Source organism: Manis javanica, chromosome 4 (genome assembly GCF_040802235.1).
Source record: "Manis javanica isolate MJ-LG chromosome 4, MJ_LKY, whole genome shotgun sequence".
NCBI lineage: Eukaryota > Metazoa > Chordata > Mammalia > Pholidota > Manidae > Manis > Manis javanica.
In genome coordinates, this window is record NC_133159.1 from 135436046 (window position 1) to 135463227 (window position 27182).

The 27182-nt window shown below is 51.9% G+C and overlaps 1 protein-coding gene across 4 annotated transcripts in view; it reads right to left on the reverse strand.

Moving 5' to 3' along the window:
* The window catches only part of ABR (ABR activator of RhoGEF and GTPase), a 168747-nt gene that overhangs the window by 63958 nt on the left and 77607 nt on the right, over nt 1-27182 (reverse strand). For 3 of the 4 annotated variants that reach the window (XM_017675342.3, XM_037022857.2, XM_037022855.2), the window contains exons 2-3: nt 25880-26064; nt 4260-4358 (exon numbers count right to left, since the gene is read on the reverse strand). In XM_017675342.3, the coding sequence (XP_017530831.2) occupies nt 4260-4358; nt 25880-26064 (284 nt within the window). Of the gene's footprint in view, nt 1-4259; nt 4359-11828; nt 12364-25879; nt 26065-27182 lie in introns of those variants that run through there. The other variant, XM_037022856.2, reaches the window with a different exon arrangement.

Sequence of the window (27182 nt, forward strand, 5' to 3'; positions counted from 1 at the left end):
GATATAGAGCTGGCACTCGGAATCACTGTCATAGTTTATCTTTCTTTACCTGTACTCAGGATCCACGGAAGGGACAGGTCACCCCAGAGTCCAGAACCACTAACCTTTGTTCCTGCCTTAGGGCAATTCCCACTGAACTGGGGGATAAAGAAACAGAGAGGGGACAGTCCTGTGAAGACAAAGGGGTCAGGAGTTCTCTGAGCTGCAGGGACCAAGAACAGGCTGCCCCAAAATGTGCCCCTTGGACACACAGACTACTTTAATTGAAACAACTGGAGAAACAGAGGCAGGAGGGATTCTCGGGCCCCACTCCTGCCCCCTCAACTTGACATCAAGGAATAGATCTCCATATGAAAGGTACCTTCCCTGCCCCAGGTGCGAAGAAGGCTTCCCTATCACCAGAGATGGGGGTGCTTACGTGGGGAGGGCTGCATAAACAACACATTTTGATACTATTTTAAAACTACTTTTGCTACCCCAGCCCAAATGCTTTTAGAATTCCTTACTAATTGAAGCTCCCAAACCTGTTTTCTTTGTCCTGTCAATTCCTCACAGATTGATGTTTGTCTAAAATGTATAAAAGCTGCTTATCCTAGTCATTTCTTTGGGTCCATATTGTGGGCCTCGGTATGGACGTAATTAAACTTTGGGTTTTTCCTTAGTAATCTGTCTCATGTCAATTTGATTATTAGATCAGCTAGAAGAACCTTGAGGGGTAGAGGAAAATTCTTCCTCCCCAATGCATTCATCCGCTGCCTACGCACACAAGACACAACTGCTCTGCTTCCTCCTAAACTTCCACTCTTGTCTACAAAAGGGGAAGAAATGGGCACTCACCAGCGGCGGGTCACACGGTCAGGGCCTGCACTCCTGCTGGGCATCAGACAGTTCCCAGGACAAGGCTGGGACTTCTGGTCTCAGTCCTGATATCTCTTGGGGGGGGGGGGGGCAAAGTGCCCGGTGTGTGTCCCCAGCTGACCAGAGACCCTTGGAGGCAGTTATTTTTATCTGGTGAAGCTCTGAATGCAGGCCTGTGAGACAAAGGCAGCCCTACACTGAGCTGTGACCCAGCACTGCTCTTCTGCCACAGGGCTCTCATACTGGTTCCCTCCGCCCTGCTCACAGAATCCTGCTGCAGAGGGCAAGGCTGGCCCCAGCTCTCCATTTTACCAGGGCAGAAGCGGATTCTTAGACCGGATCCCTGAGTGGCCTCAGAGTCAACACTGGCTTTCAATTTCCCATGAAGTGCTTCTCAGGAAGACAGGCCAGGCAGCTTCTAACCCATTGTGGGATTTCATAGCCCTTTGTCTGCTCTGCCCCCATCAACTTGCCTTTCAAAACGGCAAAGCTGCCCACTTCCTCCACCTCCTATCCCAGTAGGCCTGGAGGCTGCTAACTATCACTCACTTCTGAGCTCAGGAAGGAAGGCATCATTAACCTGTTTTACAGATAAGGAACCTGAGAACAAAGCAGACTGTCAGAATGAGAGTCTAAAAGAGTAGGGCCATCAAGGCCCAGTGGTGGGAGGTATTTGTAGGGGATGGTGCAGTACCCTGGGCTCATTTCTCTCATTTCCCAGTCCGGCAGATTCAGAATTACATGCATTTCAGGAGATGCAGAAGTAAGTGCGATTGGTTTGTCTCCCATCCTCCACCCCCAACCTCAGCCCAGGCTCCCAGACCCACTTCACTTGTAATCTGAGCCCACCAGGAACCTGGAGAGTTCCAGAAGATTACTAAGCAGCAACCCAGAGGCTCCGGTGTGGCATCCTTATCTGCGCCTGTGTATGTACACAGCCGTAGGTACACACACACACCCAGCTGTTTGCATATCAGGAAGTGTTAAGCTGAGAACAGTCAAATGTTAGGGGCATGACTATGGGAATGGGAGCGGGATGATGAGAAGCAGATCTGGGAAAGGGAAGGAGCACAGACAGGAGAGATTTTTCTTTTCCTCTGAACCCCTTTGCAGATCACCCTCAAGGAGCTTAGATCCTGGGCAGCTGGGACTAGAGGGGGAGGCTTGATTCCTTATCTCTGAGGCTTATCATCTGAGGCTGTGGCTGTTGGAAGATCCTGTCCCCTTTTCCTGGGGCCCTCCAGCCACTGATCTGGCCTCCTTGTTAGTCCTTCTTCCCTCCCCTCCCTCCCCGGCTCACCCTGGCCTAGAAGCCTCAGGACTGGGGCCTCAGCCTGACAGCTCTTGCCTTGGGGGCATGAGCTGTTAGAAAGGTGAGGAGGCAGGGAAGGGAGTGTCTTGGCCCCTACCTCTGCTGCTGTCTTTGCCAGGACAAACAGAAACTCAAATTAGGCCCAATGACAGATGAGGAGGCAAGTTGGTGGGTGCCTCTGCTGAGGATGTGCACCTCCCCTTCCTTTAGGGAAAGGCTGTGTGACATAAATAAACGAGCCCTAACCTGCAGCTCTCTCCCAGCAAATGATGTAAGTAACAGTATCAACTAACACTTAAGGTCTGTTCTAAGAGCTTCACATACAAATTCATCTAGTCCTCACATAACAGCTCTGGGAAGAGAGTACTAGTATTAGTATACCCAATTTGCAGATGAAATTTGCAGAAAATGAGGCACAAAGGTTCATTAATCTACTGAAGGTCTAGAGCTAGTGAGCAGTCCAGAGGTGATACAAAGCCAGCAGGCTGCTTCCTATCTTCCGAACTTTCACACACACATCCTTTTAGTAATGACAGCTCCGCCCCCTTATTTTGGTGCAGTTCATAGTTTATAAGGTGTACTTCACTTGCTCTGGCCGATCATCTGCCTGTCTCCTTCCTTCGGCTAATACTTGAGTGCCTAAGTACCTGGCATTATACCAGGCTCCAAAAAGGATTGCCTGTTCTTCTCAACCCCATAAAGAAGAGAGAGAAGATAATGGTACTAGTTTCATCTTCAGAGGAGGAAACTGAGGCTCAGAGATTATGCATGGCTTGCCCAAAGCTAGTGGTTTATACCCACAACACAAGTAAGAAATAGTATGGACCAGTATATACGTGTGTATGCAACAAACTGTTAAAGTTTCCTGAAATAGTTCTTACTCTTACTATGTGTGAGGGGCACTGACATTTTCTTTCTCATTTGTTTTAAAATGCTGATTTCGCAACCCACTAATGGATCAAGATGCACATTTTGAAAAACAGTGCAAGAAATCTCCTATTAAAGGCAGAGTCAAGTCTTGCCCTTGTTCTGGCCCCAGACGGAAGGCCTGGTCTGTCCGCCACACTGTTCCTCTCTTGAAAAACATTGCTGTGCATACCAATAAATTCCCAGGGTTGAGATCTACTGCAGACAGCCCAGTGTGTCTCAAAGTATCTGCACATCTTGATGGTTATTCCTTGGGTAATAAAATGCCAAGTTCCCTGGGACACTGTGTGACCATCTCTCACCTAACAGCAAGTACCTAAAGGTGCATCTCACAATTCTTGTAAGAACAAGTTTCTACTCATCTACATCTATGTTTCTTATTACTTTTTTTTTTCTGGTAATCATCTTAGGTCTCAGACTGCAAAACCCCCAGGGGAAAGAATTTTACATGCCACAATCACTCTGCATAATATCCAGACACATCTCATAAGCACCTTCTACAAAGACAGAAACATCTTTCATCTGTGCAGTGCTTTACCTTCTGAAAACACCTTAACATTCCCCTCCCAGTCTGAGTCTCACAACAATGCCTTTACCTTGGAGGGAAATGGAGGCACTTCACAGAGGGTTGGGGTTGATCAAAGGCCTCAGAGTTATGGTGCTTTTCAAAATGACACACACAGCCCCCCCACCTCACATTTCCTGCCACAGGGCTTTGGGATGGCAGGAATGGTTCACTATTCCAGGGAGGAGGAAGGACTGGGACCAGGAGACAGAGAGGGCTCGACTTGATTGATTGGTAGAGACTGCCTAGAGGAGTGGGGAGGTTGGAGGCTAGGCTCCCAAGTGGACAGAGTACTGTGATTGATTAATAATGCCTGTGCTGTGGTCATGAATAATGGGAGCGTTTGCTATCCTCAATCTGGTGCACTTCTCCTGCTTTTCCCAGGGCAGGCACTGGAGGGTCTGTGCAGAGAGGCACAGGCCCTTCCTGGCAATGACCCTCGTGGCCCAATGCCAAGCTGTAAGCAGAGCAGTCCAACAGACTCTGCCTACAGGGAGGGATTGGTCCAGGTCCCTGTGCCCCTCCAATTCCAAAAGCAGTGTGGAAGCAATACAGTGTCTGATGGCGGGACCAGAAGGCCCCAGAGCATGTACTCACCAGCAACAGGGCTTCCAGCTGGTTAATGTAGATCTCTTCGCTGGCCAGGAACCCCGAGAGAACCAGCTTCCTCATCTCCAAGCCTTTCCCTGCTTCCACCTGTACAAAAATGAACCAAAAGCCAATAGCTCATGAGGAAGGAGGCCAAAATCCTGAGTGGCCTGTTTTCTTGCCTTTTTTCTCTTTTTTAACTAACACTTTTGTAGGGGATAAAAACCAAATATACTTATTATAGAAATCTGGAAAATATAGAAATATAAGAAGAAAAATGATCACCCATATTCCTACTGCTATCATCTTGCTCTGTTTCTCTCCTGCCCTTTTTTCCATATTTCCTTATTTGATATCTATCCATCCACCTATTCAACCTTGTAATAGTGAACAAGATAATAGAGCACCTGGCCTCCATAGCAGGGACAGTTTAATGGGAGAACACAGACAGTTAAAATAAGAAATCAGTCATGATTGAGGGAGGCCATGGTCACATGGGGGGAGCAGCAGGGGTAAGAGGAGGCTCCCAGAGGAAGCGATGCATAAACTGAGAGGAGGGTATTGAGAATGGGATGGAAGTGGTCACGGGAGTCTCAGCTTTGTGGCCTTCTAGCCATACCTCTGACCATACCTTCCTGTACCAGAAGGCTCAATTTCACAGCAGAAGGTAGTGGCGGTGGGGCCCTCACCCTTACCCCTGTACTCCGCAACATTTCCTGACTGCCTCATTCATTGTGCAAGGTGCAGACCCCAACCAGCCTCCTCCTCACTCCAGAATTCTTTTTCTATGGTGGAGACCAGGCCCCATGTAGCCTTGAATGCCCATCTGGCTAATCTCTTACAAGGACTCCTCCCTTTTGTTCCACCCCTCTTCTCTGCTGTGTCAAGGCCCACAACACCTGACTCTGCCCTCTGTTCTGACTGATCTCTACCTCTCTCTCCTCCCTCCCCTCCATGCACCAGAGCCAGATCAGTTTTCTGAGAATGCCACCTTACACCTGACGCTTGTCAAAGATTTAATACTGCAAAACGTGATATTTGCAGGATTCAATTACATTATTTGTTCACTTATTTATTCATTCAACAAATATTTACTGAATGCCCACCAGACCCCGTAGGTACAATGGGAAGTAAGCATACAATAGGTCCTATTCTCATGTGGCTTATCTAGTGGGAGAAAGATATATATTTTTTTAAAGTTAATATAAACATTTGACTATAAACTGTGATCTGGCTGGGGTCTGGCTTATTCTTAAGCATGCTTCGTGGCTCCTAGTGCCTCTCCTTGCCCTTCCAGTCTCCCCCACAGCCACTGGACCTTTTTGGCTTCCCATCATGACAGCAGCGTTCAGGCCTCTGATCTTTTGTCTCTTGCTAACCCTACTGCCTAAAATGCCTCCTCCCACCTGGGTCTGGTCTTGTCTAAATCCCACCTCTCCCTGAAGGCACAGCTAAAATCTCTGACCTACAGTGTCAGCCCTCCTGTCAGCCTCTGGCACTAACCCTCATACCCGACACACACACTCTTACCTGCCAGTGACTTTGTAGGGCCTCTGAAGCACTTGCATCACCCTCATCTGCACGTCCCTGAAGCCCAGAAGCACATGGTACCCCCTAATATGTGGCACCTAACATGTAGTAGGCCTTGCAAAGTCTTTCCACTCTCATTTAACCCTCAAATACATCACTGAAGTGGGTACTATATGTTTCCATTATACAAACAGAAATAAAAAAAACAAGACTTAAAAGAGGGAAGGGACTAGCCCAGGGTCACACAGCCAGGTAGCCGCAGAGCTGGGAGTCTGCCCGAGGCCTCCAACACCAAATTCTGTGCTTTTCCACTGCTCTAGTGATTTCCTCACTCTCGTGTTCCTTTTTCAACATCCAATGCTTACCTGGAATCTCAAGCAGGTCCCTCTCTAGGGATCGAACATCCTTAGCTTAGGCAGGGAGAATATGAAGCTGTCAGAAATTCCCTAAGTCCAGAGAAGAGCTGCTGTCCTGCAGGCGCACGACCTGCCCGGCAGGTTTCCACAGGCTTTCCCACCCTGAGGGACTTAATCCTTGGTCTTTCATTAGCAACCCAGTTAGCAGATCTGTGCTGGGGGCTACTGTCCCCAGGGTGTCTGAGATGTTACTTGACCCTGTGATAGAAAAACGATGTCCTCCCAAAGATGTCCACACCCTAGGTCCCCAAACCTGTGAATGTTACCGTACAGAGCAAAGGGGCTTGTGGACATGATTAGTCAAGGATTTTTAGATGGCGAGGTCGTCCTGGATTACCCAGGTGGGCCCTATGTAATCACAAAGGTCCTTACGAGAGGGAGGCAAGAGGGTCAGAGTCAGGAAAAAGGCTAAGTGGCCACAGGAGAGGAGCGGAGGGGGAGATGGATCGCAACGCTGGACGATGCTACCGGTTGGCTCTGAAGACAGGATGGGGCCATGAGCCAAGGCATACGGGGGTTCTCTAGACACTGGAAAAGGTACAGAAACTGATTCTCTTCCAGAAGGAATGCAGCCCTGCTGACCCTTTTAGACTGGTGTGTAAGAGAATGAATTTGTTTGTTTTAAGCCACTGAAATGTGAGGAAATTTGTTTAAGCATTAAAACAGCAGTAGGGACGCCAAGCTTTAGGGAAGGATAAGAGATATTTATTGATGGCTTCAGGAGTACCAGGCACTGTTCTAAGTGCTTTCCATGGATTACCTCACAGGAATCCCAGAGTCTGGAAGGGGTTATCATTACCCCGAGGCACAGAATGGAAACGAGCGGCTGCCTGGGGCTGTCCGCATTACAGGCACGCAGCACACCCTCCCAAGAACAAGATCAGAGCTTGGAGCAGGGCCCACAGCCCCAGCCCCTCAAGGTCGGACCAGGGGGGCAGCCTCTCTCACATCATACAAACCCTGTTGTTTCCCAGGCCTGAGAAGGGGACTCACCCTCCACGTTGGCCTGGCAATATCCTCTAAAGGAAGTCACTTGGGGCAAACTGTGAGCTTAACTGTACAGCTGGTTGGACTAGGACTGGGTGAAGACCTGGTGATTTTCAGCCAGCTTTCATCCACTCTGGCAATGAGCACAGACCAGGCCCTGTGACAGCCCATTTCAGCAAAACCCTCTTCTCCAAGGACTACCACCTCAGAGTGCAATCTTCAAAGAGTCCCCCAGGAGGCAATTAATAGTCATCCCTAAGCATCCCCACTCTGGGCTACTTTCACTCTGAAATGTTGGTGCAGATGATGGAGAGAGGATGGAAAATTAAATTCTGCACAGTTTACCACCAGGAAACCTGTTCTCAGTTACCACCAAAAATCTCTTCCATCTTTGCTTTGCTTTCCTCAGACCCCACATGTTCCTCATTTAGAATTATCTGAAAATTCACAACTGTTCCTTCAATCCATGTGGGGCTTTTCTTGTCTCAAAAAATACCAGGGCTCAACATTCCCCATTCCCCACTATGTGCCCGATACTGGGAATACAAATACAAACATGAGGGCGACAGTCTCTTCCCCTAAAGAGCCCAGCAGAGGTGGTGCCCACATCCTGGAACCCCTGGGGTGAGTTTGCTGAGGAGTTCAGGGCCTCCACAGACTAGGACATGCTGCCTGCCTGACCCTCAGCACAGGGAAGCTGCCATCTGAGTGACACTGTCTCCACTTCCTCCCCAAGCGGAGCTTATGAAACGCAGCCATGGTGGGCTGGTTCATTCCCAGCATTTTACACAATCTGTTAGGCTGAAACTGTTAGCTTGAGGCCCCCAAATCCAAAAGGTCAAGTCACTCTGGTAGGGCCAATAAACATAAGGCAGGTTTAGCCAGCTCTGGCCTGGTCTTCTACAGAGTTTGGAAGCTAAATAAAAGCTCCAAAGGCTTGGTTCTAGGCCAAGCCAAAACACAACCCATTCAGAGCCTTGACCTCCTCTAAGACAACTGTGAGGACTCAACAGGCAGAGCCTCCAGCGATTCAGAGCCAAGTGGCTCCGAAGACAGCAGAAATCAGCCCCATGTGCCACACCAGTTTGCAAGAAGCACCCAGCAGGATCCACTCAGAGTAGATGACATTCAATCTAGGGGCTGTGCCCATTCCAAGCGCTAGCCTCAGGAGAGCTGGTCCCTCTTTGAGCTGGGACAATGCAGAGACATCCAGCCATTCTCTCTTCTCCCCAGGGCTTGACAGCGAGGAGCTCTCTTTTAGCTATTTCCTCAGCAAAACTTAGAGCAGAGAGGACAGGGGCAACTTCTGGGGGATGAAGCCCAAATTCTAGCTGCCCTACCCTCCTGAAGGGTGGATCCTTTTATTCTAGGTTCTTTGCTGTCTGAAGCTATAGGCAGGCCCCATGTGGTCCTGCAGTGTTTGCAAACTTGAGTCATTCATATCCCCCCTTTACAGTATTATCACACTCACACACTACCTGCACTATAATTTACTTAATATTGTTTGTTACCACCACTGACTTTTAAAAGCACAGCCTTATCCCTAGCATTACATTTGAAATCATGAGATGTGCAAATATTTTCTAATATACACTAAAACATATACCTAACTACTAAAGTGCAAAATATATACCCAGGTGCAACCTAAAGTCAGATCTCAGATCATCACAAATGTGGCCCACACTTTGGAAAACAACAAAGTGGGGGACACGGGCGTGACCATCACACCCACAGAGGGAAAAGAGACTTGGGTAGGTGAAACAGAAATACAGGTGTAGACAATCCACTCAAAACTGGCACAGAGGAACCCTAAAGTGTTAATCTATATTACAAACAGATTTTTATTCCTGACAAATGAGTTCCTTCAAACAGCAGCTTTTATAAAGTAAGGCCCCTATCAGCCCTAGGTACCTTTAAATAAAATTGTATGAAAGATTTTGGGGAAGTATACACTTTACAGCTGGGAAGTGATGCTCTTATCAGGATTCCCATAATTGTTGGTTTATAGATCATTAACTCCCCAAAGGGAAGTCTGGGTGGAAAAATGTAGCAAGCTCCAGCTCTGGAGGGAACCGCTGCCATCTTAACATCTGTCCCTCAGAAAGATGAGGCATCTTGGCATTTACACTGAAAAAAGGATTGATTTATAGGAATGGCATTCCTATAATGCCAGAACACAACTAATGTTTAAGGTAAGTACTCCTGAAGTAAAGTAATAGTCAAGAGAGAACTGCCTTGGATTCCTACCAGCTGCCAAGAAAAGTCTGCCTTGTAAGAGTGGGCCAAGGTCACCCCCAGCTCAGGACCAGAGTGCACCCTCCAGAAATGCCCCTTGAGCACACACATGCGCATGCACACACGTGCACATGCACCCACTCCAGTCCTGACTCAATTGGAAGTGGTCTCTCCTCTTCTGAATTACCCTTTTATCAGAATTCTTCTTGTGGCCCTGACTACTTCCTTATTATATTCCTATTATCTGTGTACCTGCCTCCTTGCCCTGAGCTATGAACTCTGTGAGAAAGGAGCATGCTTTGTTCATCTCGTCTCCTCCCCACTGCCAAGCAGAGTGCTTCGGAAAGAACACAACCTGGCAGTGTTTGTGGAATGAATCAATGAGCTTTCTTCCCACCTCTCTGTAGTCACCTTGCTTATCTTCTCCCCTTAAGATGGCCAAGCTTGGCAGCAGCAGAGGACATCCTAGAGGTGTTGAGAATGAGAGAGTGGACTTGGAATTCCCTAACACTCAGGAAAGACCCCATCCCCCATGGAGACAAATCTAGGAACACCGAGGCATCAAGGCAGAAGGGAAGACTACACACTCACAGGTGTCTGGGAGGAGCAGCGTTTTTAGGTATGATGTGTGCCCAGGTCCCCTTGGCGCCCATGTGCTGCGTCCTTGGAATAAAGCTTTCATGGAATAAGCCAGGGACATGGTATACACCCTTTGCAGGCCCCATCGAGCCTCACTTATTCTACAAATTCAGTGGGTACCAGCCACGCACCAAGCACCATATAATGTTCAGCAATGAATACAACATGGCCCTTGCCCTTAGAACAGGAAGGACACACTCAAGGAGGCATGTCTAGAATTCCAAGCAGAATGAATCATGGGCTAACACCGAGGCAAAAGCCAGAGTCCAGAATAAGAGTGGACCCATAAGGCAGCATATTTGCGGGACCTCATCTGTGCTGGGGAGGGTTTCTCAGAGGAGGCTCATCAGGAACCCCACATACCTGCTGTCCCACACTCTACTAAGCTCCCAGCCAGCGCTCTTGGTTCATAACCAGACTTTTCCCCTTCCTGTTCCTGGTGGGTAAGCTGGTCACACCTTACGTGCTGAGGCCTTTATGGGCTCCCGTGCTCTGAGCTAGCACCAGACGAAAAAGCCTGGGCTTGAACCCTAGTCACTGCTAGCCTCCTATTAGAGCTTCTCTGTGCCCCACACCCAGGCCTGCAGCTACTGCTCCACCCAGACTCCATGCACCAGCCATCTACCGTGCGGCTGCAGTCTATGTTTAGCCCCATTAGCTCCTCCTCGGAACCACACTGTAGTGTGGGCAGGGCAGGGCTGTGATCCCCATCTCACAGCGGGGACAAAGAGGCCCAGACAGGCTTGGTGATCGTCTCCACCCACAGCAATGCCCTGTGCACCACACCCTCTAGGGTGCGGGGTTCCCCGAGGGCCCACACATGGGCCTGTTGGGCAGCCTGGCTTGCAGCCTGCCAACACCCTGCCATACATTCCCACTGGCCCCCTCTTCTAGCCACAGAACAGAGAGGAGGTGAGCAAAAGGCTGGGGGTAGAGCTCTAGCAGGGGGCCTAGCAGAGAGACAGGAAGAAGGTGTGCTTTCAAGGAGGCCACACCCCTGGGAAGGAGCTGAAGAGAGAAGGGGATTGATGTAACCACTCCCTCCTGCTCTACCTTCAAGGCAACAGCTATGACAGGACAGGGCCATTGCTGCTCAGATGCTCAAAGCTCCACAGTGGGTGGGCTGGGGTCCAGCAGATACTTCCTGCCTGTGCCCACCTTGGGAAAAGTGCCTACCCACCTGGCTCCTGCCTCAAAGCCAGCTGTTACCTCTCCCTCTTCAGCTGATACAATTTTTCCTTCGAGGAGGCTCAGTGACTCTCCAAATGAGCCTTTGTCCTAGTGCACATTCACCTAGTCTCCTTGCAAGGAAGAGAATGGCCCCCTTGGCCTGAACTTTGTAAGTCCACAGTATCCTGCTGTTGCCATGGAAACAGTAAATGATGGCCTTCTTTCAAGTCAGCCTGCTCCTCTGGGGCAGCAGGCTCACACCACTGACGTTCCTACCAGGTGACTCACTTCACTGCCAGAGAAAGCCCCCAGCACAGCTGGCCTGGGGAAAGACAGCAGCCACTCCCCCTGAGGACAACTGGTCCAAGGGGAGGAGGCAGGCACCGCCTCTCTCCCCCAGGAACAGCTGTCGGAGAGCATAGCCCCTTGCATCCCCTGGCAGGCATGCGCCAGCCCCTCTCACACCGAGTTAGGTGCTTCCACTCAGCCATGAGATTTGCGCACAAATAAGCCATTTCGGCCCGCACACATCTTGGGCAATCCAGAGCTGCTAGCCCTGCCCCCTCCCCCGACAAGCATCCAGGGTGTGTCACATTCCCACCTTCACAGCCACCAGGAAGGGGGACCCTGAGCCGGGGCTGGTCGGGGTTCCCAGCTCACACTCCTCCAGGAGAAACACATCTTCATCCTCCAGAACCTTGTCCAAAAAGCCTATTGCCTCCTCTTCCTCCTCCATGGCAGCCGGAGGCGCGGAGGGCAAACAGGAAGCAGGGTCCTCGCAGCAGCAGCCGCTGCCGTTGCTGCCGCCGCCGCTCGGGAGAGAGGCAGGCGGGCAGGGAGGCGAAGAGCGTGCAGGGCAGGCCTACACCAGCATGCTGGCCTCCCCGAAGTCAGTCCTGGCACCTGGCCACCGGCTCCCGATGAAAGGCTCCATTATGAGCCTTTCCTGCTGCCGCGTCCCAGCCCTCCTGAGCGCCGGAGCTGCGGGCCCGCCTCGCGCACGTCCCCACCGGAGAAAGGGAAAGCGGGTCCTCAAGGCAGCCCCGCCGACCCGAGCCGCCTCTCGGCGGGAGCTCCGCCGCCGCCGCCGCGATTTCAGGACTGTCACTGGAGAGGACGCGCGCCGGCGGAGCAGGAGGCGCCCCTGCCGGCCGCCGCGGCCCTTCCTGCAGTGCGCGCCGGCCCGGGCGCAGGCGGGGCCCCGCTCCTCGGCCGCCGCTCCCGGAGCTCGGTCCGGGGGCCCCGGCGCTGCCGCCCCACAAATCCCGCCCTTTCTGGACTCCGAAAAGGAGGTTCGCGTTTGCTATTAATACACAGGAAATGCACGACTTGCGAGGTGGAGCCGTTCCCTCCCTGCGGTCACCGGGCCAGCCGGCTGGCGGAGGCTTCTGGAGCGCGGAGGAGGGGCGAGGAGGCCGCAGACGGGCCGGGAGCAGGGGGAGGTCTGCTTCCCAGCGACTGGCTTTATTTACAGCCCCTCACCGGAGCCGGGCGAGCAGGCAGCGGGGAGGAGCAACCGCCTGCACAGCCAGAAGGACGCCCCGGGCCAACATCAGGGTCACCTTGGGATCCCCACAGGCCTGAGTCTCCTTCTCACCTCTGTGTCAGGTTCTGACACCTTTGCGGACAGGAAGCCAAGGGCTGGTGAGACACCCGTTTCTATCCCCACCATGGCTGGAGGAACAGGGCTTTGTGCAGAGGAGCCCTGAGCTGCACCACTGCAGAAGCACAAGTGCCAGCCAGGGAATGCTGCAGGCCACCTCAGGCAGCCGGAGTCTACGCGTAGACGCTGCTGGGATCAGCACCACCTTGGGGCTCTTCTTCCTCAAGAGGGGCCTCAGCCCAGTAGGTGAGGGCACACCAAACCCAGGTAACACCACCAGCCCTGCCCACTCCCAGTCGGCTTCCCTAGATTTCTTCAACGGTTACAGACGCTAAATCCACCCAGGGGGTGAAGTGCACATTCTGTTCTCTAGCCCAGTCCAGAGGCGTACATCCACCTATGCTTATGGAGGAAGGGTTTAGGGACAACACCCCGGAAAAGCTCTTTCACAACCACAGGTAAGATCAGTCAGTGAAGAGAGCCAGGTAGGGCCTGGGTGAATGGAAGAAACTGCCACTTAGCTCCAGCTGCTAGTGGCAATACAGGCTTAAAGTTGCTCCATCTCAGATTGTTCTAGAAAAGCTGGAAATCTGGACTTTTAGGTGATACCTCTTGATTTCAAACTAATGGCAGATAAATTACATTAAGAAATAAAAACAAAAACATGGTAACAGTCTAAATGAAACATATCTGTGCTCTGAATTAGGCCCTGAAGCACCAGACCCACTGAAGCTATCCCCTCTGTGATCTCTCACTAGCCCCTCAACATGTCTCCAGCCAGGGATTCCCTCAAAAGCTCACAATTCTCTCTCCCAGTACACAGTTGCCAGGACCTGACTCTTAATGATGCAGTGTCTGAGCTGTCCATCAATGCCTCATGTATTTACCACTGGCCTCCTATGCACATGTCACGTCTCCTGTAAGACTGCAGCTATAGGGCCATGGGGCTCAAGTCAAACTATGTGGAAGTCATTTCCAAATGAGTTCCACAGAAGGGGCAGCTCTGCACTGCCCTGGGCCCACTTGGGGTCATTGGCTCTCCTTTCCACTGGGTGCCTCAGCTGACAGCAGGGCCCTTGGCTGAGCCTTCAAGCTGGGTGGGGGGGTTAAGAAGGAGAGAGGAGGGGAAGAATGGACATGGTTTCTTATCTCAACACCCCCAAAATGTCTATGGAAGCTCTGAGCTCTAGATGGGGCTCCTGCCATTATATTAGAGCAGAGAACCTGTCCTTGCCAGTGACAGGCTCCTCCCTGTCACCAAAGGTAAAACAAGGACTGAGGGATTTGAAGTAGGTTCTTTGGGCCTCAGGGCTAACAGGATTCCACACAGGCATGCCCCACCCCACACCCAGCCCGCTCCCTGAGTCCCTGGTTTTTCCCTATCCCTGCCCTCACTGGGTTATAAATAGCCAGAGCACATCTGAAGGGCCCTTTCAGCCACAATTCCTCATTTGGTTTGGGCAGGAGAGGCTGTTCCCAGGGCTTGGGAACAACCAGGCTTGGCATTCCCCAGGGCACAAGTGTGCCAGCCCATGGCTCTGTGCCACAGTTTGTCTCCCACCCTGCAGACTCCAAGTGTATGGTATGGACTGCCCACACTGGTCAGACAAGCAGGTGGCATGGGAAAAGGGCCTAAAAGCCCAAAATCCCCTCCTGTGCTCCTTCCCCATCCAGGGGAGCATGAGGTGCTCTTACAAGTCTCCTACAGTATCTCCGCCTCCACTGCCCATGCCCCTACCCAGCATGGCAGGATCAACATGATGATACTACATCTTCCCCAAACTGTGAAACCTCTCAGGAGCTGCTCCCTGAACATCCAAGGCATCTCTACTCCACCGCACTCCAGCTGGCTGGAAATTCCACTGAGTAACTAGAATGCCCTTCCATCTCCGTCGGGCACACAGTCCCCTCTCAGAGGCCTTCAGGCCTCTGCCTGGAGGGGAAGTGACTCACAAGGCCCAGGGGTGCCCCCTCCCTTTCCCCTACAAATGTCCTGATCCAGCACTGGACCTGAGTTTCCTCCCTGTGTCCTCCACACTCTACCTGTCATCCAGGCTCCTGATCAGAGAAGCAGCGAGCTCTGAAGACCCTCAACTGCCTGATTCCAAAGTCAGAGGCCTCCTTCTCCTATTCCTCAGCCTCTGCAGTCTGGACTTCCTCAAATCCCTCAGCTTCCACGACCACACTGGTGCTGCGCTGACCACTCTGGTTTAGGCTGGCCCTCCTTTCTCCTGCCTCCTGTGAAGGCAGAGTCACCCATTCAGGACCCAGACCTCAGCCCTCTATTCTCCACCCTTGGAGGGCTCATCCTTTCTGTCTCGAGGCCAATGGCAGCCCATGAGTATCTGCAGCTGCAGTGTCTTGCTCAGCTCCAAGCAAGACATTGACACTGTCAGCTGGGTCTGCGCATGTGGTTTGGGGTCCCATCAACAGCTCCTCCCTTCTGTGTATCCAGACCAAATGACCCTCCCCACTCCCTAAACTGGCTTCCCCTTCTGCCTTCCCCCTTCTATTGGTGGGGCTGTCCCACCTTGTGATTCTTCTTCCCTCATCCCCATACCCCTTCTACCAAGTCCCTTGGGTTCCTCCTTTTCCTTTTCCAAAGCCACCACCCCAACCAAGGTTCACAGCATTTACACCTATGCAACCACACTCATATCCCACATTGACTCTAATCGGGCCTGTCCATCTATTTGTTCATTCATTCATCATTTGTATCCAGGGAGGGCCTTGTAAACACACAAATCTGGGAGGCAGGCACTTACCATGAGAGAGCTCTCCACCTATAGAGGGAGAAGGACATAGGAACAAAGAAGGCAATGTTCTCACTGATCAACACGTGGGAACACCGGACAGAGGCACCAACCCTGCCTGAGACGACAGGCTTCACAGGAGAGTGGTTTCTGAGCAGCATCTGGAAAGTGGAAAGGGTTTCCAGACAAAGGGGAGATGGCTAAAGGAAAAATGTTTTTTAAGGAATCCCAGGAAGCAGAGCTGGAGGGCAGAAGGGGAAAGGAGCAGGCATGAACTTGGAGGTGGAGGGAACACTGCTGGGGCAAGGGGAATGGACTTCCCCATGGGCAAGAGGCACCAACTGAGATTTCGGACACCAAGCCCACGCTCTTAGAGCCACTAACAGTTTACTCTCTCCAAACACAACAACCTTCTCTCACACCCATTCTGCACCCCCTCATTCCTTTACCCACTCAAACAAGTATTTATTAATTGCCTACGGTGCACCAGGCACTGTGCTAGCACTTTCAATGGGACACTTACATATACCTCCGTGGAGCTGAATCTCAGGGACAGACTGACCACTGTGAACCAAGGCGGTGCCGGAGGAGGGGCACAATCTGAGAACTATGGGGCTGACGTATAGTTCCTCCTGAAAGGATAACAGGGAAATATCTATTGTGATTTCAAATGTTCACACCCTCTGACTCAGCAACAGCCCTTTAAAGGATTTTTCTGCAAAAACATTTCTACAAAGGCACAAAGATCTATGTGCAAAGATATTTATGGCAATTGTTTATACCTGTAAACAATTGGAAAGAGCCCAAATGTCCATCAGCAGGGGGCCTGGTTAAGTGGATTGTGGTATATCCATAAAATGGAATTCAGTATAGTCATGAAGGAGAATGGGGTAGATCTTTAATTATTGATATATAAGATGTCCAAGACTTATTAAGTAAAATAGCATGAGCAAACTGCATGATGCTGCCAACAACAGTGTGATACCACTTAAAAAAAATATTATATATATATATATATATATATAAAATATACACACACACACACAAAATATCTCACATGGAAAAATAATGAGAAACATACAACTGACTCGTAGCAGAAGTTCTCTCTGTAGGATGAGACTTCAGGAGACTTTCACTTTCTATATCACATGTTTCTGTAAAGTTAGAATTTTCAGTGATGTAATCAGAGAAAATAAAGAAGTTAAAAAAGAAGTGTAGTAAGTGCTACAGTTGGGAAAGTAGAATACACTCTGGGGGCACAAGACAGTAGCATCTGGTGCAGGAAAGGGGTGGAGTCAAGAAAGGTACTCTGGGGAGGCAACACTGAAACCCACACGGAGCAGTGAGCAGGCGTTAGCCCTGTCCGTGGGGACACGGGCTGGGGTGCACAGAGAGAGGCACAGTGAAACGAGCTCAGTCTGGGTGGCCAGTGCTCATTTACTCACTCATTCAACCACTATTTACTGAGGATCTGCTATGTGCCAGGCACAGTTCTAGGCACTGGAGTTTTCAACGAGCAACTATTTTGTTACAAAACTGACAAAGCTCCACTGTGGAGCTCACATGCCGGTTGGGAGGTTGGTAATGAGGCTGCAGAGGTAGGCAGGGGTCAAGTGGTCAGGACAGGCAGGGCCTTGACTGCATTGCTAAGGGTTGGATTTTATCATAAGGCCAAAAGGCAGGCATTGAATGGTTTTAAGCAGGGAGTGAGTGACATGATCATTCTTCAATGCATCCCTCCCGCTGACATCAGATTACTCTTTCTAAAACAGTGCTCACTCTGTGCCCAGTAGGAAGCCACCAAGTCAACCCGAACCAGGGCAGTGGGGCCCTTGCTGATGACTCAACAGATCACACTGTGGGCAACAACCTCTGCTCTGCTTTCACCTGAAAGGACCAGGACTCTGTCACCTCCAGGCCTCATCCTCAGCTTGAAGCCCCTTCTCCCTCCTCTCTGCCTATCCCTGGCCCTCCTAACTTCTCTTGGCAGAAGCTCAAGCCCCACGGACAGATTTTCTGGACCTCAGCAGCCCTTGGGACAATGAGAACTGACAACAAGGGGCCAGTGCCAGGGTCGGGTGGAGTTGGCCAGAGCTGCCGATGGAATCAGAGCCATCATCTGCTGGATGGCTCTGCCTTTGCTTTCTCTGTTCCAGTAGAGCCACTCCAAAAATCATATGCAGAGTTCAGTTACATAAAGCAAATGTCAGAGAGAAGCCAGGTATTGCTTATATAGTAAAACAAATAAACAAGAAACAAAACTCCCTTGGATTCTGGATTTGAATCCTTGCTCTGCCTCTTGCCGGCTGTGTGATCCTGGGCACATCAAACTCTCTGAGCTTCACTTTCTTAATCTGTAAAGTGGCGATAATTATAGCACCAACTCCAGGGTTGCCGTGGAGACTAGGATGCAGGGCAGTGCCTGGCGCATGTCAAGCCCTCAGTAGGCACCAGCTATTCTCCTCTTCTTTGGCAACTGGCTATGTAGTGGGGACTACAGAAGGGGGAATCCCTAGCCCACTCCTGGCTTTACCTCCCACCTCTTCCAGTGAAACTGATGCCCCAGCCACACCAGACCATTCTCCTTTTCTCAGACCTCCGGGGTTTTCCCATAGTCCAGAACTTACATAGCCCCCTTTATCTAGAATGTCCTTTCTGACCAGTGCTCAGCAGAATACTGTGTACTCTCAGAGTCAGCCTCCTACATGCTCCCCTCTTTGATTCCCTGACCCGAGGCCACATGACACCTGTCTTGGGATGCTGTACATCTCTCAAGGCTGTTGCATAGATGGCCTTGAAATAGAGGGAGTGTGTGTGTGTGTGTGTGTGTGTGTGTGTGTGTGTGCGCGCGCGCACAGGGGGTGAGTGGAAATGCCAGTTCTTGCTAGTTCCCCAAAGTACACAGAACAGTATCTTATAAAAAGTGGGTACTCAGAAAATAATGAGTGGAAATGACCCCTGGGAGGTTTACAGTACAAGGCAAGTTCTCTCAAGAAGATAAATCAAGGAGTTTGGGTTGGGTGGATGGTTCCTATGGTCGTCTGATGTGGGCTCCGAGGGCTAGAGGGAACCCAAAGTTGGGTAGAAGCTAAAGGATCTCTCTACCTTCAGTCACCAGCGTCTGCTTGAATCCTTCCAAGGACAGGAACCTCATTACCTATCCCACTGCTAGACAGTTTTAATCCTTGAAATATTCTTAGTATTTACTCAATCTCACCTCATGGTAACTCTATTCTCATCCTGCCCTCCAGGGCAACATAAGATAATTGTGTTCAATTTTAATTGGATAATACTTTCACAACCATCTTATGCAGAGTATAGAAGGGCGTAGAGTAAGCAGTCCCCTCCCACAGCTGCCCCAGCCACCCTCTCCCTATCATGCTGCCCCACTAGGACCCTGTGACTGTTGGCTTCCCCTTAGCCCTAGGATCCTGTATCATAGAACTGGTTTCATAGGAACCAGCCACCCAACCTGAACACCTTGACTTATCTTCCCTGGGAGACCCCTGACCTTGCCTTGTAAGCCTCCTGGTGTCATTTTCACTCACTAAGTCTTTTCTGAGCACCTATCTCTCCCCACTTATTAAGTGCCAAATGCCCCCAGGGGACTCCACCCCAGGCACCCCTCCCCAACCCCCTGCCAAACCACTGTTCTGGACTCCCACATTTCTAACCTTCTTTTAGACCAGTGGCTCTCAGTCAGGGGCTAGTTCACTCCCTAGGAGGGATTTGGCAATGGCTGGATACATTCTTGCTTCTCACAGCTGGGATTTGATATGGCATCTTGTGGGTAGAAGCCAGGGATGCTGCTAACACCTTGCAAGGTACAGGACACGTTTCCACAACAAAGAAATGCTGCAGCCACTCCCAGAGCACAGCCCTGCTCTAGACATACCCCACAACCAGGAGCCAGGCTCTGGGGAGGGAGGAGAGCTGAGCATGTACACAGCGGGCCAGGCACTAGCTTGTCTTTTGTCTCAGGGCTTCCCTCCCTCCTCAGCCCACCAAGCCCTGGTGGCGGCCAGTGTCCAGCGAGATGGGCCCCAGGGGAACACCCTCATGGTGGAGCCAGGGAGAAGGGAGGGCCACTATGGCCAAGTGGGAACTGGCCCGAGGCAACTCCAGCCTCTCTCCCAGCAACAGAGCTCTCCCCCCGAATCCTCCACTGCTGTCCCCTCCGGAGGGGCCTTCACTGGCAGGAACACCTTGGCCAGCATGAGGGCAGAGATGGGAAGATTCAAGGGCAGCCAGAGCTAGGGGCTCATGGAGAACCGGGTCCGCATCCCGGGAGCAATTCAAATTCAACTGCCACCCTGGAAGCCGGTCCCCCATGCGGGGCGGCAGAAGACATTTCCATGGTTGTTACATCACTTGGTTCTCACGGCAGTCCTACCAGATGGGAGGCATGTATCCTCATTTACAGCTGAGGGGACTGAGCCTCCACAGGTTGCCCAAAGTCACATAGCCAGAGGTGAAACAAGGCCACTAAGGCTGCTGCTTTGGAGAGGGAGGCAGAGAGCTGCAGTGACAAGTACCTCACCACTTACCAGCTGTGGGACCTTACGTGGGTTAGGTAACCTCTGTTAAATGGGGCAATAATGGTGCCTACATCACAAGGTTGTGGCGAGGACTTAATGAGTTAATATTTATAAAGTGCTGTAACAGTTCCTGGTATTTAGTAAGCGCTACAAAACTGTTTCTACTCTTTCTTTTCTCCTTTCTGCCACAGAGGCTGGAGAGCAAGGTGCCTGCCTGTGTGGCCTCCAGACAGCAGCAACCCGTTCATCACTCTGCAGGTGGAAGGGTAGGATCCGTGTGAAAGAGAGCGCTAGCGCTCACTAGTGGAGGAAGTAGGTGACAGCGATGGAAAACAGTCCCGAGGTAAGAGGAGCCTACTGATGGCTTGTTCTCTGCCCTTCTGCACCCTTGAAGAGCAAAAAGCCCAGAGGCCATCCAGCCTCTGCCCCCTGACCGCTCACCTCTGTGTGCCAAATATCTCAAAGTGAGGACATTTGCAGGGGCTTCCACAGCACGTGTTTCAGGGGCAATTTAGCGCCTGTTGATATGATTATGTAGGTCCATCTACCTCCCTGCCCCACCCCCAGAGACTCTAAGGCTTCAGGGGCAGAGAATGGGTTTGCTTGGGCTCATCCTGATGCCCACAGTGCCTGGGTCCCGTACGAGCTCAGCAAACCTTCATCGAAAAAACGTCTTTGAAAGTAGCCTTACTGGCAGATGTGAAATACGTGAATGAACCATGATCCCAGCCAGACAGGCTGTGAGAGCTACAGGGATGTTCTGGGTCAGCCAGGTGTGGGTAATCAGGGAAGACCAGATCCATGCCAGGTGGGAAAGGGGGAAGGCCAGAGAGGACAGGAGGGTCAGATGGAGATGGGACTGAGGGTCACAACCAGGGCACTATGTCTCCCTACTCTCTACTTACCTCCTTGGCTTAGACAAGCCAGGCAACCCTACTGAGCCTCAGTTTCTTTACCTGCAAAATGGTGGGGAGGGGGCCTCCCAGTGGCTAGAGGAGTTAGGTGGCAATGAACCCCATGGGTGCCTAGCACAGCACCGGGCACGTAGGAGCAGTTAGTAAGTCTCCTCTTTGCAGTGGGGGTCAAAGATCCAAGAAAAGAGAAATGAGGAGCAAGGCTGCTGAGACAGGAGGCTGGCAACTTGAGAGGAGTGCCTCTCTGATTGCACTAGCAGCAGGAAACACCCGAGAGGCACATAAGGACCCCAGGAAGCCGCTGACCCATCTAACTCAGGCCTTGAACATCGTTGGAAGGGAGCAGACTGGGAGGCAAACTGGCTTTCCACATGGCTTCTCCATTCACCCAGAAGCAACTTCCTTGTTTTGCAACATTAAATTGTAAACCCCAAGCCTTTGGGAGGGACCAAGGTAGGGAATAGAGGGCAGCTTCATCCTCGAAGTTGGCATCTGCTCTCCCTCCTCCTTCCAGGCCATCCCAGCACTACTTGGTTCAATTCCACAAACACCCAGGAGCTGCTGACAGGGGTCATGGAGATGATCAGGGGCTGAGGCTTCTGACCTCACAGAGCAGACATGCCCCACCAGTCTCTGCGCACACTTCCCGGGCAGCCGAGGGCTCAGCAAGGGGCTGTAAAACGTCCTGAGGGAAGGTGGTGGCTGAGCACACCTGGCCGCACCACACAAGCTCCAGGGTCAGAGAGACCTGAGTTTAAATAAATCTCTGGCCCCACTGACTGGTCTTGGACAAATGTCACATCTCTGAGCCTCAGTTTCTTCAACTGAAATGAAGAGCATTGCACCTCATAGGGTTACAGTAGGCCTTAAATGAGATACAGAAAAGGGTCAGTGCAAGTCTAGGTGGCTGTGATAAGAAGGAGGGGTGGGGGAGGATGAGAAGGATGATGGTGACCGTTTCAACTCCCCCCTACCTTTATCTTTGGATTCTCCTGCAGGCTGGAGTCTGACCCTCTCCATTCAACCCTTTATCAGATACCCTTTGACCTGCTTCTGGGTGCCACAGGAACTACAGAATAAGTTTGACATTGAGCAGTCCCCACTAACATGTGTAAGAGGGAGGAAATTCTCAGTATCTTCACTTTGATTAGCAAACTGGAGCTCAGACAGGATGAGTGACCCCACTCAGGTGACACAGCTGGAGTGCGGTAGACAACATCCAGATCTTCGCTCTGCCTTGTGGCCCTTTTTTACTGTGCCTTCTGAGAGGAGAGACAGAGGAGTCCATGGGTTCTGGGGAGCAAGATTTTCTGTAAGAACACGGTCCTGGCAGAGGAACATGCACCTCCACTTGTCAGCTGAGATGGAGTCTCTGCCCCTCCTTTCTGGGGTGAAATCAGGCAGTCTTGTTTAAACTGAGCCACCAGTCTGGGTCTGTGGCTCTGGCCCTGCCAGGGAGCTCTGCTTAGCCTGCGGAAGGTGAGGGGTCTGCAGGGCAGCACTTCAGTTTTCACCCTGACACCTCAGTGGGCTGCACAGGTAGAGGCACATCTAAGGTAACGTCATTAGAGCAAGGTTGTGGAGAGTAAGGAGCACGTGTCCTGCCACTACCACAGAGGCTGGGCCTCACCTGGGTCACCACACCTGGCAGGGCTGATCCAAACCCAGAAGGAAGGTTGTAAAAGCATATTCAGTTATTGTTCCACAAACATCCATTAGATTGAGTCCTTGCAATGCTCTCAGACCCCTACCCCTCTAAAAGCTGCTGAGTAAAAAAGGCTGGTGCGGGCTCCAGTCACCAAGGACTGAGCACCCACAGTGAGCCAGGCCCAGTGCTGCAGGTCTCACCTGAAAGACCCCAGTCCATCTCAACTATTCTCCCAGTAGTTAATCCTATTTAGAGATGAGGAAACTGAGGCTCAGAGGGGTCATGACACTTGTCCAATGTCTCACAGCTAGACAGCAGCAGCTGTTCATCCTGTCCAAAGCTCACTTTCCTTCCATTCTCTGGGTTGCTGGGAGAGTAAGACTCTGATGGTTAATTTCTATTTGTCAACCTGACTGGGCCACAGGTGCCCAGACTTTTGGCTAAACATTATTCAGGGTGTGTCTGTGAAGGTGTTTCTGGGTGAAATTAACATTTGAATCAGTTGACTAAATAAAGCAGACTACCCTCCCTAATGTGGGGGGGTGGGGGGTGCTCAGGTAATCAATTGAAGACTGAGTAAGAGGATCTCCTCCTGCCTGACTGTTGGATGGGATGCAGGGCCTTTCCAGCCTTCAGACTCAAATGGAAACACTGGCTCTTGGGTCTCAAGCCTCTTGGCTTTTGGGCTGGAATTCACACCGTTGGCTCTGCTGGCTCTTAGGCCTTGAGACTCAGACTTGGGACTTCTCATCTCAGCCTCCATAACTGAGTGAGCTGACTCCTTATAATAAAATAAATTCCTCTCTCTTTCTCTGCATCGTATTGGTTCTGTTTCTGTGACTAATGCAAAGACAAAACCTGGGATTTCCAGGCACAAGTTGGTTGTACATATGGGTGTGGAATGCCCAGTTTCCAGGAGCCAGATATCTGAATATCTAGAACAATTGTCTGATGTGGTCCAAAAGTCCCCTTAGTTCCCAAGGCCCCAACAGGAAGCGTGGGAGGGAGGAGGCCTGCCTGAGCAATCACATAAACCTTAGCCTTCTTTCTTCCTTCTTCTTTTTTTTTAAAAACAAAACACCCCCGGGTACTCAGGAAGAAGTGTGTCCTGTCAACTCTGTCCAGCACAACATAAAGAGCAATACTCAGGAAGTCCACTAGATGGGGCCAGTGACACAGTGGAAAAGTCAGAAATGGAACTCCAGCAGGGAAGGTGGGCAGGGAGGCTGGACTCTTTGCTAGGATCCCCAGCTTGGGTAAATGCTCCCCACTCCTATCTGTCATGACTTTCAGCCAATGGTGTAAAAATTAATTCTGGGGTTCCCAAGCACTTTAGTCAGTTGTCACTGTAGCATCTCTGGATTTCAAAGTCCTCAAACCAAGTTATTCCCTCATGAGCCACGGAGCAAAGTGGGCAGCCACAGAGTGAAGTAAGCCACTGCCCTGAAGCCTTAGAGCTTCAGGCAGGCATCGTCTCATCATGCCTACTATGACCTGTTCCATCAGAGAAAGCACCTGACAGTACCTTTCACCAGGGAATCCACAAACTGATGGGTGTGCACACCAGTAAGGTGGTCAGGTGATGAGGAGAGGACAGGAAGCAAGGAGGAAGGCAGAGGGGGAGAAGGAAACACATTCTCGACTCTGAGCCAGCATTCCTGGGCCTGAGAAGGGTTCCACAATGAATCTTCCCATCCCTGCTCACAGTGGGGTAACAGCTGAGTCTCCCCAGGGGCACTCCGAGAGACCTAAAGGCAGAGATGGGAAGCTTCCCCCAGTTGGTCTCAGTTCAGGTCCCAGAGTACACTCTCCTCCATCAGTAACAAAAATTCTGCCCTGCATGTTCAAGATGGCTGTCAATCAGCTGCTAGCCTTCCTTGGGACCACAGGATAATACCCCAGAATGCTGGCTGTGGGGTGCTTGAACCTGACCAATGCCCTCGCCCATCCCCTCTACGTCGCACCTGCCCCCACTCTCCATCCCTTCCCAAACTTCCACTGCCTGGCAGCCACTGAGCTCTGCCTCAGCCTCTGTTGCCATGGTAGCAGTGTGGCTTCCTCCAAGTGGGAAGCCTGTTACCAAGGCCCTTGTTGCCAAAGGCTATAACAGCCACCCCATGTGTGAAGAGGGGGTGAGAGCTCTGCAGAGGGACAGAGGGCAACCAGGGAGGCTGGGAGGGGAGGAAGCAGGGGTTCTCAGGAAATGGTAGAGTCCTGGAAGGCCCCTGGCTGCAGTGGAGGGTGCTGGGCCCTGTAGGAGAACAAGTAGTCACAGCATCTCAGTGACTACTCTTTGGGGGTATTAAAGGGAAGAAAGGGGAGCCCCACAAAATACATCTGGACGAGCCCTCTACCAAGCAGGACCAGGTGCTCCAAGGCCCCCCAAAATGGAGGAATGGCTTTGATTCTCCCCAACTCCAGAAAAACAGCCCCTACATATCCCTATCTCATTTGTTTGTGTGTCTCAGACACAGGCGCACAAGCTCGGCTCAGACAGAGCCAGTCCCTATGGCCAAGAACAGCATTAATTACAGGGATTGCAAACCTCCACACATTTTTAGCCCCCTGTTCTGTCTCAGACCGCATACTTAATATTCTTTGTAAAATGCTTCTCTTTGGAGCAGAGGTACTGTCAGTCAACAAGAAGACAGGTGGACACCATTAGGGCTCATTTCCTTCCAGGGTCAAGAGGCGGGTTGGACAGGACCCTTGGCCCTCAGGGAATGCTACAGAAGCAGCTCACTGCACCCCACCATGAGCACCGAGGCCAACCTTGGTTTGCTGAGCCAGCATCTGCACATTCACAGTCCCTGGGTCACATATGCAGCCACTGCCCAGCCCGGGCCTAGAGAGAAGAGCCTGCCCCTAACCCAAGGCTCCATCCTTAGAGAGGAGCTGGAGGAGGCAGCTGAAAGTGGGGTGAGGGTGCCCATGAGGCAGGGTGAGCAGATGGCTGGGAGCAGAGGCAAGGAGAGGTGCAGAGGCGGCAGGTGGCGGCCGGAGGAGGGGAGCCTAGTCTGAGAGGGGCCCAGGATAGGAAGGAGATGATGAGGGTACCCAGAGCAACTGGCACCCAATTTCCCTGCCCCCCAGCAGCACCCCAAGCAGAGCCTGGCCCAGGACAGTGGTGCCTGCCTACATCACTCCCCCAAAGCCCTAGCTTCCCAAAGCCAGAAGGAAAAGTAGGTGTACCTACCCCAGGTGCCAGCCCCTCAGGTGGGGTTGGGGAGGTGCTGTCCCCGCCGCCCTGGCTACGTGCGCTGAGCTGGGGCGACATGGTGGGTGACTCGTCAATGTATGGCATGGTCTCCGAGCCCTCTGGGGGCCCCTTCTGCTCTTCATTCCCCTCTCCGTCGTAGTCGTCTGCCCCGTAGCTGAAGTCTGAGACAAGGAACAAGAAAGGCCACTGAGAGTCCTCCACGAGGGCTGCCAGAGACTGGTAGCGCAGCGGGCGCCGGCGGCGACCCCCGGCTGCCATGCCCCTGGCCGCACCATGCACAGCCCGGCCCGGGCAGGGGCTGCGCGGGGGGCCCGGGCCTCGTGAGGGGCTGGGGAGCGCCAGCAGGTAGCGGGCACGGCAGTCCGGGGGCTGCTGGGAGTCAGGGAGGAGCGGCTCCACTGTTGCCACTGCTTAATAGCATGTCAGTCGCATATTTCAAGCTGCAGTTTCCTTTGCCTCCTGCCTAATTCCAAGTCTAAAAATTAACAGTGGGAGCAGGAGGCAGGACGCTTCCAACTCCTGTCTGAGTCACCATTTTGCTTTTTATAGGGAATAAGGAGGTGGGGGCGGGCCGAAAGATGTCACTTCCTGAGCCCCTCCTCCTTGGGTACCATTTGTACACTGAGCTCCAACCCGGGGCAGGTTTTGAGGCAAGGAACTGCACCCGCGGGAGCCGTCACCCTTCTGAACAGGGCCTGCACAGGATGGAGCCCAAGGCTGGCAGAGCGTGGGTGAGAAGGTGGCACTGCGGCCTGGCAGGGACATGGTTGAACAGCAGACTCCTCAAAAGCCGGCATTTATTTCTATAATTTCAATGTAGGCTTCCTTCAGAGAAGGAGGGAAGAAAAGGCCACAGGGAAGTTGAGCTGCCATTAACCCCCTTGGTGCTGCTGACACCACTCCGGCTCCAGAGCCCACCCACAGACCCTGCTCCAGGGGACAGCAAGCTGGGCTCTTGGGGGGTACAGGGAAGCACCTCAGAAAGGCTCCTGGTCAAACTCTACCAGGGCAGTGGTCTTTCCTGCAGCAGAGCGACTGGCCCTCCCACACTCCTCACTACACTGGCTGGGCCTGTCCCATCATCTGCTCAGCTATCACCTTTACCAGAACGTCCTCCCAGGTGTCCGAGCTCTAAACTCCTACAGCACATGGCCTTCTAGTGCCCCTGCTGATCCTGCCCACTCTTCCTTGAGCCCATGCGGCAGGAACCTGCGACTCCGTCTTCGCTGTGTGCCCAGCACCCACAGCCGACATATGGCAAGATCTTGGTAACTGTGTG